General features: G+C 33.9%; 2 protein-coding genes across 2 annotated transcripts; one reads left to right on the plus strand and one right to left on the minus strand.

Annotated features, from left to right (window-relative positions):
• Positions 1 to 3,119: 3,119 nt before the first annotated feature.
• LOC123892231 (uncharacterized mitochondrial protein AtMg00810-like) lies at positions 3,120 to 4,001 on the minus strand. Its single transcript, XM_045942040.1, has one exon. It carries the CDS (start codon positions 3,999 to 4,001, stop codon positions 3,120 to 3,122), a length of 882 nt encoding a protein of 293 aa, XP_045797996.1.
• Positions 4,002 to 13,655: 9,654 nt separating this feature from the next.
• On the plus strand, positions 13,656 to 15,753 carry LOC123889942 (protein LIFEGUARD 4-like). Its single transcript, XM_045939469.1, has 4 exons — positions 13,656 to 14,068; positions 14,182 to 14,295; positions 15,019 to 15,176; positions 15,291 to 15,753. Exons 1-4 carry the CDS (start codon positions 13,819 to 13,821, stop codon positions 15,492 to 15,494), a joined length of 726 nt encoding a protein of 241 aa, XP_045795425.1. The 5' UTR covers positions 13,656 to 13,818; the 3' UTR covers positions 15,495 to 15,753.
• Positions 15,754 to 16,093: the final 340 nt, after the last annotated feature.

Below are 16,093 nucleotides of genomic sequence, written 5' to 3' on the forward strand. Positions count from 1 at the left end.
GTCCTTTTTCTTGGCGGATTGACGGGAGTACCTCGTCAATAAAATATAAAAAAATAAATTGATAAATTTGTAAATTTTTTGTAAAAAGTTAAAAATAAAAATGATCCTGGGAAATCAAAATATAATTATCAACCAATAAGGTGACCCAAAAATAAAATAATCAATCAAAACTTCAAACATCTATGATTTATAAAACCAAAGAAACCATAATAAAACCTTAATTAAGAAAATACTCAATTTAAATCCAAAACAAACAAAATTTGGATTCCATTAATTTAATCCACAAAAATGAGGAGGCAAAAAAGTGAAATATATATATACATACATATTAATCCTATTAGGTAATTAAGTTGACTTTCTATTTTAGTTAGACTCGACGGGCCAATCCGCCACGCCCCGCCGTCCCGTGTGTTTTGCAAGTTAAACGGGACGGGGCACGCTAATTTTGTGGATTGAAAATGACAATCCATCTGGCAAAAAATGGTGGGTTAAACAGGCCGACCCAACAGACTTAACCTGTTTTATCATCCCTACTAATAAGCACGTTTTTTAGAGAGAAAAAGTTTTCCTAAACACTTTATTTATGAACAAACAATGATTAATTGTTTTTTAGTTTACGTACATATTATGAAAGAGTAAATAGTAATGTTCATTTTATATGTAGGTGTTTCGAAGGACACATTTGGACCTGTTTGAAATGATTTTAGTTTTTAGTTTTTAAAATGTATTTTATAAAAGTGTTTTAGGAAATTGTTTTTAAGAAGAAATTTCTTCAACCTGTTTTACTTTTATAGTTTTAAAAATCGATAAACAAAAAATAATTTTTGAAAACACTTTTGTAAAATTGGATTACCAATCAAATTTTTTAATTTTTAAATATTAAAAATTAAAAAACTGTTTTTAAAAAGGAAATCAAACAAGTACTTATTATCGGAGTCTAGTGTAAGTGGCTAATACAGATAGAGATGACAACAGGCGCCCGTGGGTGTGGGTTTGATACTTACCAAACCCACACCCGAAATCATCACCCAAGCCCAAACACAAACCTAAAGGTTGTTCGGGTGGCAAAACAACACCTACGCCCACATCAATTGGTTTCGGGTTTTTTCCACCCAAACCCGCAGTGCATTTGAAAATAATTTGCAAATTTAAGAAATTAAATTATAACATAGATTTTGAATTAAATTACAACAAAAAATAAGGTATTCTAAGGAAATTCAAACATAGATTTTCAAAAAATTAAACATAGACTTTCAAGAAATTAAATTACAACTAAAATTAAGGGGGTAATTAGGTAATTTAACATATTTCGGGTGGGTGTATGGGTTTCGGGTGTGAGTTTAACTAATACCAAACTCACACCCATATTATCGGGTGTCACCCAAACCCAAACTCAATCAACACGGGTTTCTCCCGTTGACTTGGGTCTGGGTTCGGGTGAGTCTATCGAGTTTGAGTTTTTCTGCCATCCCTAAATACAGAGTAATTCTAAATCTCATATATGTATAGTACCAAGTTTAACTCATACTCCTTAAAAAAAAACTTAATTAAAGAATAAAGATACACTTGCAATTTTTTTTGTAAAGTACTCTTGTGGCTAGACTCTCACACATTTAAATGTAGAGAAATATGGAATCCAAAGTTCAAATCCCGGCCACTTCAATAAAGTTTCTAGTAGCTACCATTTGAGCTACACTTATAGGACAAACACACTTAGAATTTATTAAATGTTATTCAATACTTGACATGAGTGTTGTTTACATAAACAATGTAATCAAATGTTTATTTGAATTATTTTTTTTAAAAAATAGCTAGATACACGTTCGTAACTAATAATATATAATTTGTTTAAGTGACCTAAGACTAAGATATATTAAATAAATTATCAGAAATTTAATCTTTAATTTTTATACATGAAAAAAAATATTCTTAAGAAAGAAGACTCACATTGTACTTTTGGTAGTTACTCCAACAAAAATTAATCCCTATACTGGTATAATGGATATGCTTCATAGTATATTTAAATGTGTCAAATATTACATTCCGAGTATTTTTTTAATTGTATTTAAATATTAATATTTTTTCTTAATCTTTTAATTTTCAAAATAAAAGATCCGGATAATTCAAAATTTAATGAAAGATAAGCAAAATCTTTTCATCTAAAATTCGAATTCAAATTCTTCAAATAAATTTTTGTTATAAATTGCAGCTCATCGACCATTTAAGTCGAATCACTTGATTGTTCAAAATATTGATATTGATATAAGGTATTCTTAGATTAATTTATAAATGCAATCTTCATAATATTTTTTACCAAGCATGAAAATAATGTATAGGTAAATTAAGGATGCTGACAACAAGCTTTGTTGGCAAGCACACGTACAAAGCCACTTAGACTTTTTACTATAGATTCCCTCAAATATGAATGAGTATAGTGTGCCCACCACCATACCCCAAAATTGAATTTGTTTGATGATGAACCAGCAGTGAGAATATCAACACTTTTTAATATATTTGCATCGTCATCCTTTTGATTATAATATTATACTTTTTTTTTCCGGCTTTTCACCACCAGTTGAATCTGGTTCGGGGGTCAGTTCTGGCATCAAGTGGTTCCAGCCCCCTCCCGATCGCAGTTGTGGGGGATCGAACCGCGGTCCTCCCTACCAAGTTCAACACCAATCACTACTGAACCAACTAACGATTGGTATTATAATATTATACTTTTGTCACCCAATAAATTAAAAAAAAAATAAAAAATAACCTTTTTATGTGTGATGGTTGTATTCTTAATTCTATGGCTGATGAGATGCCGTGGACAGTGTATCCGATAGACACGTAACAAGAATTTTTTTAATAATTTTTTGGTCAAGCCAATATTTTTTAGTATTTATTAAATATCATATATAATGATGGATATAAGTCCGATGATTGTTTATAGCGTTTTCGAAAGTTCTAGAGTTTGAGTCACTAGTATTAGCAATATACAACTGTCATTTGAGAAAAATCATATTAATTATAGGGATCATTATTTTAAGTGTTGTTTGACTCCCACAATTAATATGATTTTTCAAGTTTTCATATTGATTTGTTGACTAACTTGTTGCAGCTGTAGCATTTTAATCCTCAACCGATTCTCCATTGGTTGTGCCATAATTATAGGTATCATTATCTTTAAGTGTTGTTTGACTCCCACAATTAATATGATTTTTCTCAAATGACAGTTGTATATTGCTAATACCCTCCCTCAAACGAGGCCGAGGTTGAAGGCAGAGTTTGTCTTGGAAGTGCATGAGAATAGCCTTTGACACCGGTTTAGTGAAGAGGTCGGCAACTTGATCATTAGTGGGAATATAGTGAGTAACAAGAAGTCCAAGTGAAACGCGTTCGCGAACAAAATGATAATCCAATTCAATGTGTTTACTGCGAGCATGAAACACTGGATTGATGGTCATGTGAAGAGCACTAATATTATCACAATAGAGTATCAGAGGGGAGGAAAGAGAAATGCGAAGGTCTTTTAAGATGAATGTCAACCATGTCAGTTCAGCTGTAGTGTTTGCCATGGCCCTATATTCAGCTTCAGTGCTAGACCGGGAGATTGTGTGTTGTTTCTTTGCGCACCATGAGATGATATTTCCTCCTAGGAAGGTACAATAGCCAGTGGTAGAGCGTCGAGTAGTAGGACAACCTGCCCAATCTGCATCAGAAAAGGCAAAAAGATCAAGTGTTGTGTTGGAAGTGAAATGGAGACCTACATTAATAGTTCCTTTGACATATCGTAGGATACGGCGAACCATTTTTAAATGCATAATTGTGGGAGATTGCATGAATTGGGAAACATAGTTAACACTATAAGAAAGATCGGGACGAGTAAGAGTAAGATATTGTAAGGCTCCAACAATCCCACGATAGTAGCTTAGATCATCAAGGGGAGTGTCATTTGACCCGATCTTGGTCTTGGCTTCGAGTGGTGTGCTCATCGGCTTGCAATCAATCATGTTAGCTCGTTCGAGGATAGTACGTAATAGCATAATGAGTATGAGATAAATGGAGGCCATCAATTGTCGGGAGTATCTCAATTCCAAGAAAATGGTGGAGAGGTCCTAAGTCCTTCATGGAAAATTCAGATTGCAAGAGTTGAATGAAGTCAGTGACTAGAGAAACAGTGGATCCTGTAAGAAGTATATCATCTACATAAAGAAGAAGAATTAAGGAACCTTTATCAGAATGCAAAATAAATAAAGATGGGTCAGCTAAGCTGCAGAAAAAACCATAGTTAATGAGATACGAACTAAAACGGTCAAACCATGCTCGAGGCGCTTGTTTAAGACCATAAAGAGCCTTTTGGAGTTTGCATACGTGGTTTGGGTATTGAGGATCAACCATGCCAGGAAGTTGCTCCATATATATGTTTTCAGCAAGCAAACCATGCAAGAAGGCATTTTTTACGTCAAGTTGTCGAATGAACCATTTTTTAACAAGAGCTACGGTGATAATTAACCTTATGGTTCCTGGCTTGATTACAGGAGAGAAGGTTTCAGTATAGTCAACTCCATCAACTTGGTGATATCCCTTTGCAACGAGGCGAGCTTTGAGACGATCTAGAGTTCCATCAGGTTTGAGTTTTGATTTGAAGACCCATTTAGAGCCAATAACATGCAAGTTAGGGGTGCGAGGAACAAGCTCCCAAGTTTGATTCTTATGCAAGGCTTCAATTTCTTCGCCCATTGCGGCTTTCCATCCGGGGTGAGCTAATGCCGAACGAATGTTATGCAGGTTACGTGGAATGTCGGCACAAGGCGTGGTAATCAAGGCGTACTTAGGATTAGGCTTTGTAATCCCATGTTGTGAGCGAGTAACCATTGAGCGTACAGGTACATCATGTGGTAGTTGAACTGGGATAGTAATAATAGGCTCAGGTTGTTGATTTGAAGTAGGAGTCACACCCTCAAGCTCATTTTCAGTGTGTAAATGATGTGGTGAGTGGCCAGATTGTTCAGGTTCAATTTGTGAGGAATGGGCTGGTTGATCACTAGGCGAAGTAGAAGTCACAAGCTCAACCTCATTTTCAGTGTGTAAATGGTGTGAGGAGTGTCCAGGCTGCTCATGTTCAATATGTGTGGATTGTTCTGATTGATTAATAGGTGGAATGAGGAGTTTCAAGGGAAAAGAGTGTACTAAATTTGTGGGTAGCGGGCTGGAGCATGGTGGTGAAGTGGAAGTTGTTGTCAAATCTGCACAAGATTTAGAATTAGTATGGGGTAGCCAAGAATCAAATATGCTAACTACATGTTGTGTAGGAGGGGGAATTATATTACGGTGATTATCTTTATATGGAAAAAATAATTCATCGAAAACAACAAGTCGTGAGATAAAAAATTTCTTAGTAGAAGGATGAAAACATTTATATCCTTTATGTGTATCACTATATCCAACAAAGACACAAGGAATAGTTTTTGGATCAAATTTGTTGCGTCGTGTATCCCATGTGTAAGGGAAGCATTTAGAGCCAAAGACTCGTAGTGAAGAATAGTTAGGATGTGTCTCATGCATGAAAAAATAAGGAGTTTCAAAATTAAGAGAAGACGATGGGAGTCTATTAATAAGATAAAAAGCTGTAGTAAAAGCTTCTACCCATAGAAATAAAGGAGCACCACTATGGAACAATATAGTCATACCTAGTTCCCGTATTATTCTATGTCGTCTTTCAACCATACCTGTTTGTTCTGGTGTATATGGGCATGATACCTGATGAATAGTACATATTAAACGAAAATGAGTTGAAAGTTTGGAGTTGATGAACTCACCTCCTCCATCAGAATGAAATTTTTTAATTTCTTTGTTAAATTGTTTTTTAACATACTGCTCAAATGATAAGTAAGCATTAACAAAATTAGATTTGTTTTGTAAAGGAATAATCCATGTATACTTCGAGAAGTCATCAACCAAACATGCATAATATTTAAATTTAGAAATAGATAAAACAGGAGCAGGTCCCCATAAATCACAATGTATTTTTTCAAATATAATAGAACTAGAATGCTCAGAAGAAGAAAAAGGTAGTTTATTAAGCTTTCCTAATTGACAACTATCACAAAGATGTTCAGGTTTAACAGTTCCAACTACATCAATTAACCCTTTATTCTTTAGTAATTGTAACGCCGAAGTTTGAGGATGTCCTAGTCGCTGATGCCAAATGTCTGCTGAGCCAGATTTGAAGCGATGTGAAAAATATAATTCAGGAAAAGAAGAAAGAACATATAAATCACCCTTGCGTCTCCCTGTGATCATTGGTTCCCCAGTTTCTCGTTCCTTTACACAAAAATCAACATTAGAAAACTCACAATTAACAGGAAAATGCTTGGTTAGTTGACTTACAGAGAGTAAATTTTTTTGTTAAATCGGGAACAAGTAAGACATCATGATGAGGCAGTGTGGTATTCTTTTGCTTAATGAAGGAATCCCCAATACCATGGATTGGTAAAGGAGAACCATCACCAATGAGCACAGAATCTGTACCTGAGCATTGTCGAATGTTACTCAACATACTAGTTTTACCTGTCATGTGATTGGAAGCTCCGGTGTCCGAGATCCATTCTGTTTCAGCAATTGTATTATCCAAGGTGAGTGCTGCAAGTGCTTGAGGTATATCATCAGATTGAGTTGGTTTCTTAGGCACCCACCAACATATCTTTGCAATATGGCCTACTGTGCCACAATATTGACATTTTTCATTCCGATAGAGATCCCTTTCTGCAGGAGTCATACGACGTTGTCCCGGTGGTGGAGGGCGTCTCTGCTGGGTGGTCAGGATATGTTGATTTTTACCTTGGCTACTAGGTTGTTGAGCTTGGAACCCTCTCCCTGTCGATGTGAAGGTTTGAGAGTTTCCACGGTTTCGAGAGGAAGATTGATGAGATTTTTGTTGTTGGCCATAGAAAGCCATTTGAGGAGCCAAGGTGTTTTGCATCTTTGCTCGGTTGGAAAACCAATTGCGTCGTTGATCAAGACTCTGGAGTTGTGAGATTACCTCAGAATATAGTGGCCTTGGAGGTTTTAGCATGGTTGTTGTGAATGTTTCATAATCAGGGCCAAGGCTTGTGAGGAGGTAGAATACCTTTTCTTTGTCTGGGATAGGTTTCCCAATTGCAGCAAGATTGTCGCACAGACCTTTGAAAATGCGAATATGCTCACCAATAGTTTGGTCATCTTCCTTGCGGAGGTATGTGATTTGTTGACAGATTGTGAATTCACGTTCTTGTGAATCTTCTGCATATGCATCTTTGAGTGCAACCCAAACTGCGTGGGCTGTGTCGATGCCAACGACCAGTCCGAGTGCTTCCTCGGAGAGGGTTCCGATTATCCAACCTCGAAGAAGACGATCAGACTTGCGCCAGGCAACAAATTCGTCAGTTAATTTTGGAATAAATTGTTCTGAGTTTGTGGTACTGGTGGTGTATTGAGTGGGTGCTGGGTCTTCATTTGTAAGGTGACCCACCAAATCTTGGCTTTCTGCAAGAGCTAAGGCTTGTTCACGCCACAATGGATAATTTGTAGAACTTAGTTTTAACGTGATAAAGTTGCTCACATTGAGGGATAAAGAAGTAGTCATGATTATGCAGGTAGTGTTCACAAAGGCTCTAGATACCAAGAAGAAAATAAGGATATGAATGAATTGATGCTATATTATTATTTGTGAAACGTGAACACTGATTATACAAAGAGTGGTATAGAAAATTATATAGCCCTGTGTACAACGGTCATGTATAATTGCAATTTAACAAATTCCTAAAACATAGAGAAGTTTTCATATTGATTTGTTGACTAACTTGTTGCAGCTGTAGCATTTTAATCCTCAACCGATTCTCCATTGGTTGTGCCATAATTATAGGGATCATTATCTTTAAGTGTTGTTTGACTCCCACAATTAATATGATTATTCTCAAATGATAGTTGTATATTGCTAATAACTAGCTAGATGCATTTTTTCAATTTGCATACAAAAGACAAATATATATATATATATATATATATATATATATATATATATATATATATATATATATATATATATATATATATATAATACAGAATTTTATTGTTGGTTCTTGCTTATCTTGTGATACGATGGTTTATGTCACTTTTTAGTTTTTATTATTATTGGACGTGTTCCCAATCAAATATGATCATTTGCAAAATTTGTGGAGCTAAAGATTATTATGGGCCGGGCTGCGTTTGATCATTGCAACGAGTGAGTTGCAGTTCATAAGTTGCGAAGTAACAATGATCCTGATGTTCCGCTTGTCAGCACCAATCGGTGGGAAAATCCTCGTATAGGATGGTTAAAGTGCAATGTAGATGCAGCATTTTTTGTCAGTGCAAGTATGACTGCGATGAGTGCTTGTTTTCGAAATAATTCTGGTGAGTTTATGGCTGGAATTACGCAGTGGAAGCAACTGACTTTATCAATAGAGGAGGGTGAAGCATGAGCATTATTGCAAGCTATGAATGAAGCTAAGAGCAGAGGTTTTGAAAAAGCGTCCAATTTGAAAGTGACTCTCAAGTATTGGTTGATGCTATTCGTACCAAACGGCGAGGGAACTCGGAATTTATTTCAATCGTTAATGAAATTATTCTTGTTATGTTATTATGTGTGAACTTTGAAGTTAAGTTTATTAGAAGACAAGTGAATTCGGTTGCTCACACTTTAGCTAGGGCGGCCAATTCTTGGATTAGTTTCCATATATTTGAGATCATTGGTGGTTGGTTATTCATCATGTTACACTTCAAATTATTAAAAACAATTATTCAGTCCTAGATGATTTTTGAATGTGCAATTTATAAATGATAATTGGACTCAAGATTCCATTGGACATCTTATTCACACAAAAAAAAAAAAACTCATAAAGGTGTTTGTACAAAAATATATACATTAAGATAAAAACACATTGTGTCTATGGTCACGGATATGGTTAATTGCCTGTAAAAATAAGTAGATATGCAAATATCTTAATATTATAGGTGATAAAATGACTGTAATCCGTCAGACAAATCCATCTAGCATGTTATTTTAAGCACACTGAGTTGTGTTTTAAACCTTACCATTGACCTACTGATTTATCCTATTTAACTCACTAAAAAGAGGTGACACAGAGCGAATTCACCAGCCATGTCAATTAAATTTTAAACAAATGTCTTTCTTTTTCCAACTTTTCTGAGACAATTATATTTTCGACCTTAAAAAATTAGTATTTCTATTTAATCCGTCGAAAAATGAGACGTGACATAACATATTGACCCACCTAGTCAATTTAAAATTTTAAAATTGCATACTGAGGTGCGTTGACTATTAGATTTATTATTGTCTGATTTGAAAATCATTGATACACAGTATTATTTATTTATTTATTTTGAAGAAGCTAAATTAGCCACTCAAATTGGCGCCAGAGAGAATTGAACCTCAAACCTCAAGAGGAGCCACAGTATGTTAAATATAATATAACACCGTTAATCATTTGGAAAACATTTCATGAAGGAATTATTTTGAATTCTTGAAAATCTTTGAGGGTAAATTTCATCAACTTTGATTATTTTTTGTGCACGCAGCATCAGGAATTTCGATCATAACAGTGTGTGATCGCTGATCTGCAGCAACAATGGACATTGCTCAACGCAATTGAAAGAATTCATCGCTGATCGCCAATGCTTAGCGCCCTAGGAAGCACCGACACCTCTATGATTAGGTGTGTCGCGGTGTCCGACACGTGTCGGTGTCCGACACTCTTATGACACTCGTCCGACACGTGTCGGATAGCTCATATCGGTGTCGGAAAAAATTTAATTTTTCCTTTAGTTTGACACTCCTTTGATCGGTGTCCGACACCTGTAAGACACTCGTATGACACGTGTCGGACAAGTGTCCCAAAAAAAATTATTTTTCTTTGCTTATACTCTCCTTAGGCACGTATTAGACATATCTACAAGAGTTAAAGATGTGTAGAAACAACAATATTGATCAATTAGGGATTGAAGACATTACATTTTGATTACGATATTTTTAGTTTCTTCGATCATAGATGGATAAATAAAGGTAAAAGGGGGCTGCTAATTTAGACCCAGTTGGGTCTAAATTAGCAAGGTGCACCTTTTGAGTTGACAAAAATACCCTTTCTTTTTATAAAAAAAAAAAAAAAAAACATATTGGCGCTGATCCAGTGTCGCGCGCCTACCGCAGGACCACCGTTACAGACCGTTGATTTCCATCAGACGGCCAAGAGATGATCTCATCATGGCTGTCGGATCAATCAGACAGTCTAGATCATCCAGCTCCATGATAAGCCAGCGCGTGCAACACACTAGATCTGCGCCTGGAGAGAGAAAATTTTATTTTAAAAAAAGCAGGACACGTGTCAACTGCTGGGTGGTTGGCGTGTTTTTTTTTCATTTAATACTTTAAACTCAATTATTTCGTTGTAAATTAATTTTTTATTTTTTTATTTTTATACCAAAATTCATAATTTTTTTTTGTCTACAAATAGAGACTTTGTTCGTTTGATTTGGACACAAAAAAAAAACTCAATTTTTCACTACCTTTAATTATCTTTATATAATACTGTGAAACCATTTAGCTGGTAGAATGGTTTCACACTATAACTCTTTGAAACCATTTTACTGGTAGAATGGTTTCAGTGAGTAATTTCTTAATTGTTTGCTTCTGAAACCATTCTGAAACCATTTAGCTGGTACAATGGTTTCAGAGCGTTGTACTTTGAAATCATTTCACTGATAGAATGGTTTCAGGGGAGTTGATTCTTAATTGTTTGCTTCTGAAACCATTTTACTGCTAGAATGGTTTCACAGTATAACTCTCTGAAACCATTCTTCCAGCTAAATGGTTTCATAGTAATATATAAACATAATTTTTCACTTCCTTAATCTCGTTATTTATATGTTCTATTGCATTTTAAATTATGTGTATCGTACTAAGTACGTTACTTGTGTGTTGTAATTTAACACGCACCACTCAATCAACTCACTGAAACCATTATACCAGCAAAATGGTTTCAGAATATAACTCTCTGAAACCATTCTACCGGCTAAATGGTTTCATAAGCAAATAACTAAGAATCAACTCAATGAAACCATTCTACCAGTAAAATGGTTTCAAAGTACAACTCTCTGAAACCATAGTACCAGCTAAATGGTTTCAGAAGCAAACAATAGTTTTTAATTACCGTTTTATCTCATTTAATTAACGAAAAATAGTTTCAGGTCTCCAAAAATTTCATAAAATATACCAAAAGTTCCAGAATATTATCTAATATTTTATTAGAAACAAATAAAAAAATAATTGGTTTCAGAGTACAAATCTATGAAATTATTATTATTATTTGTTAAATGGTTTTAAATAATCAGCGGAATTTGTGAAAATAATTTCATGACTTGAACTAGGGAGAGTGAGGTACACAAGAGGGTTCTAAATAATTCATAGTACTTTACATAAAATTTTGGAAATTTTTTATGGAATTATAATATTTTTAATTACCTTTTTAATCATTTAATTAACTAAAAATAGTTTCAGGTCTCCAAAAATTTCATACAATATACCAAAATTTCCAGAATATTATCTACTATTTTATTATGAAACGGGTCGCGCGACCCGGTTTTTGACCCGGTTCGATCTCCCTCAATACTCAACGAAACTCGACGTTCCTTATATGGATTTTGATCGTTTTTCAATTTTACAAAGGTTTCCGGTATTAGTTTTTGAAATCGGCGTTCGATTCGCACGTAAAATGAGGTCGAAATTTGGAAGAAATTTAAAAAATGTAATAGTTGTTGTTGTTGCATGGGAGGCGCGCTATTTTGGGGGGCGCGCTATTTTATGATGCAAATTACATACATCCCCCAGTTGCTCTATTGTTTCAAAAAAAAAAAAAAAGGTATTTTTGTCCAACTCAAAAGGTGCACCTTGCTAACTTAGACCTAACTAGGGTCTAAGTTAGAAAACCCCAAGGTAAAATACTATCATATCTTGTTTTAAAACTTTTTTTAAAAAATAACTTGCTCAAATTAGATTTACATGTATATATTTTGATTCTCAATTTATATGTTTTATAAATATGTAGCGGTGTCGGTGTCCTATATTTTTTACATTAGCGGTGTCGTGGTGTCCGTGTCCGTGTCGTGTCGCGGTGTCCGTGTCGGAGTCCGTGCTTTATAGTTAGCGCCCAACAACTGCATAAATCAGCACAACTGAAGATAACTTCTATTTGTGAATGCTCATTGTTCGGACCATAGCATAGCACATCGTTATTCCATTTGTTTTGACATTCCTGACATATAAATACAGTTTTTAAACAGCTATATTGGAATGAATGTTGGATTTCTCATGAATCATTGTTGGATTACTAAAGAACTTTGATAGGAAATACGATTTGACGATTTCTGTTAGAACCCGTAAAGTCAAGACAATGAAACTGTATATTATTGAATGATAAAGATGAGCTCAAGAGCTCTACAATATTGGTGTGACAATTGTGAAGAAAAGATAAACCAGAGTGTGAACACTCCTACCAGAGCACAATGCTCCTATCTATCCAGAGAGAAATCTCTCCTAAACAAACTCATAAACTTTCTGAATGTCAACTCTTTTACGAATCGGTTCATTAATTCCCTTGCAATTTGCATAAAGTTACATACCCAATGTGTAACAAAATTGGCCTCCACTACTTCATAAGTTCTTTTGAAAGCTTAAACTAGAGGACCACGTAATATGCCGCTTCAACATTTAACGGTCGATTGTTCTTATCCTTTTTTAACGATCGTTTCTTTTAGGAATTGAACTCTAATTATTCCAAACAATTCGTTCTAGAGGAATTTACTAACCATTTAAGCTTAATAACTTAATTCTTAATTTATTATTTTAATAATTTGGTAATTCCTTTTTCCAATAATTAATAATTTGTTAATAATTTTAGTCCTTTTAAAACAGAGTAATTGATTTAGCAATGTGTTAGGTTAAGACCAAAAAATGTGTGACAATCTTCAAACTTAGCCAATTTTTTTTTAAATATTTATGTTTAAACTTTTTAAAATATTTATGGTACCTACCACAATTCAATGGTTTACCTTATAATATGAAGTTACTTAACTAGCAAGTGAGAAGAAGTGGAGTGTGGGAAATGACAAGCCAAGTTTGTAAATTTGTAATTGCCCTTAACTTTGCCTCACCACACGCACAAGAATCTCTCTACCTTTTTGGGTATCGAAGCTTTGAGTAAAAGAAGACATGTTCTGGAAACCACAAGAGAGTTGTGAAAAATAGGAAAAAAAGAAAAAGAAGAAAACTAAGCTAGAGAAAGACACTTCTTAGGGCATGTTTGAAACAGTTTCCAAATACTCATTCATTTTTAGTTTTCAAAAATTAAAAAAAGGAAAAAGTTTGTTTGAAAGTCCTCTTTTTAAAAATGGTTTTCACTTTATTGTTTTTTTTGTTTACAATGAGCTGAGGATCGAAACCAGAACCTATAGCGTACTATTTATATCCCTCACCACTAATTTTATTGTTTTAAAAACTAAAAAACAGAAACAGGTTATAGGTGTTTTGCTTTTTAAAAACTATTTTTAAAATCTAATTTATAAAACACATTTTAAAAACTAAAAAGCAAAAACTGTTTCAAACAAACCCTTAGTTTTAAATTATTTTGTTGAAATCCTAAACTCTCTCTCTTGTTTCTTCTTCGTATAAATTCATTGAAACTAAGCGGTGTTTAGTCGGTTAAGCTATTTGGAAAAGTTGCATAGAAAAAAAAAATGTCTGAAAAAAGAGATTTGGAGAATGGAACAACAACAGAAACAAGAACCCTTTATCCTATGATGCTTGAGAATCCACAATTAAGATGGTCCTTCATACGTAAAGTATATTCCATAATCACTTTTCAATTGCTTCTAACCATTGCTGTTGCTTCTGTGGTTGTTTTTGTTCCTCCCATTGCTCATTTCTTTGTCAGCTCCACACAAGGCTTGGTTCTTTACATAGTTCTTATCTTTGTTCCCTTCATAAGTATGTGTCTTGTTCTGTTTTTATCATGATTTTGTTCTTTATATATTATGATTGATGATTATTATAACACTTTGGTTTGTTTTATTAATTAATTTGTTTAATTTTGCTTGCAGCATTATGTCCACTTTACTATTATCATCAGAAGCATCCTCTCAATTACTTTCTCCTTCTAATTTTCACCGTTACTTTAGCTTTTCCTATTGGATTGACTTGTGCCTTTGTTAGCGGTATGTACTAATTTTTTTTTTTTTTGTTCTTCTTATAGTTATTTAATTTAAAGAATTTGATCATGATAATATTTTTTGTTGTCAATGATTATTAAAACCATGTGGTTTGCATATTGGATGAATTTGTGTATATATGTTTAGCATATATTGGATGAACTTATGAATATAAATTTGGGGATATTTCTGTTCAAAAAAATAAATTTGGGGATATTTTATGAACTAATTTAAATTAAAAAAGTGGTATTAATCTCGCGCTGCCACCGCCCTCCTCCCCCAAATCCAAATCCGTTTGATCAAGAGGTAGCTTTGGTTGGTGGTGGTGGTGGCGGTGGCGGTGCACCCCCATTCAAGACTATACCACCCTCTAAATCATGTTATTGTGTTATGTGTCAAATGGACAAATTGTTTAGTCTTTTTTTGGTTAGTGTATGAAGTTTTGTTCTGATCTCTCACTATTGTGGCTATATGACTTTTAGCTTATTTTAAGGATATGAAATTGGAAAAGATTTGAATTAAAGAATTGAAGCTTACATGACCTTTATTTTTTTTTTTGAATTAAAGAATTGAAGCTTACATGACTTATATTTTAACCAAAAGCTTACATGACTTTTGAAGAGTAGTTTCCAAGCTGCTTCTAACCATAACCAAAAGTTTCTGTAATATTTCCAATAAGAATTGCAACTCTTTAATTCCCCTAATGAAGAGTCCGGAAATTGGATGCAGGGAAAGTAATTCTAGAATCTGTAATATTGACCGCTGCGGTGGTGTTTAGCTTGACTCTCTACACATTTTGGGCCGCAAAAAGAGGCCACGATTTCAGCTTTTTAGGCCCATTCTTATTTGGAGCTTTGTTAGTTCTCATCCTCTTTGGCCTCATTCAGGTATTTTGCTATTAAAACGAGTCTATTTAGTTCTTAATAAATATTAGGTACATACATTAGCCCTTGTAATAGTGATTTTGATATCAAATAACATTTGTGATCATTTTCTTGCAGATTTTGTTTCCATTGGGAAAGTTGTCACATATGATCTATGGATGTCTTGCATCTATTATATTTTGTGGCTACATTGTATATGACACAGACAACCTTATCAAGAGGTTTTCATATGATCAGTATATTTGGGCTTCAGTTTCCTTGTATCTAGACATCATCAATCTCTTCCTCTCTCTACTTACTATTTTTAGAGCTGCCAATTAATTGGAGACAATAAAATGCAGTATATATACATTAATATATTTCTTATCTTCCAATGTAATTTTTGTTTTCTCTTTTTCAATGTTATTATGTTATTATGTAATTATAATTATAGGCAACTTACATGTAACATAAATTAGCAATGCATATATGAGATTACCCCTATTTCAATTTTTGAAATAGGTCTTTATATGTAGACTACATTCAAAGTGGTGTTAATTTGTATCTTTTTCATAACTATCAAGATTTTCAAACCCTTCATTAATGTAACTCTTAAAATGATGACAACACATATTATGAAAGATAAACTCTAACCAATTTCTTAATAAGTGTGAAGCAAGAGAATTTTGCTTATAAATAAGGCAGACGAAACTAACAATTTTTATGTTAAAATGCAATGTTCGGAAACAGGCTTGAGTTTTAATTTTAATCCGTGGTGGTTTAATTCTTTGTTTGTATGGGTTGATGTATGTATCTGAGTTTCTCTTGTTTGTTGGGAGGTTTTTCTTTCTATTTCTAGTATAGATTTAACTTTTTTTGACAGGCCTTGATGCCTTGTGCTTTTAATATTATTTGGTTTATAAAAATCGTGTTAATATTCC

This window comes from Trifolium pratense, linkage group LG6 (genome assembly GCF_020283565.1).
Source record: "Trifolium pratense cultivar HEN17-A07 linkage group LG6, ARS_RC_1.1, whole genome shotgun sequence".
Classification (NCBI taxonomy): Eukaryota; Viridiplantae; Streptophyta; class Magnoliopsida; order Fabales; family Fabaceae; genus Trifolium; species Trifolium pratense.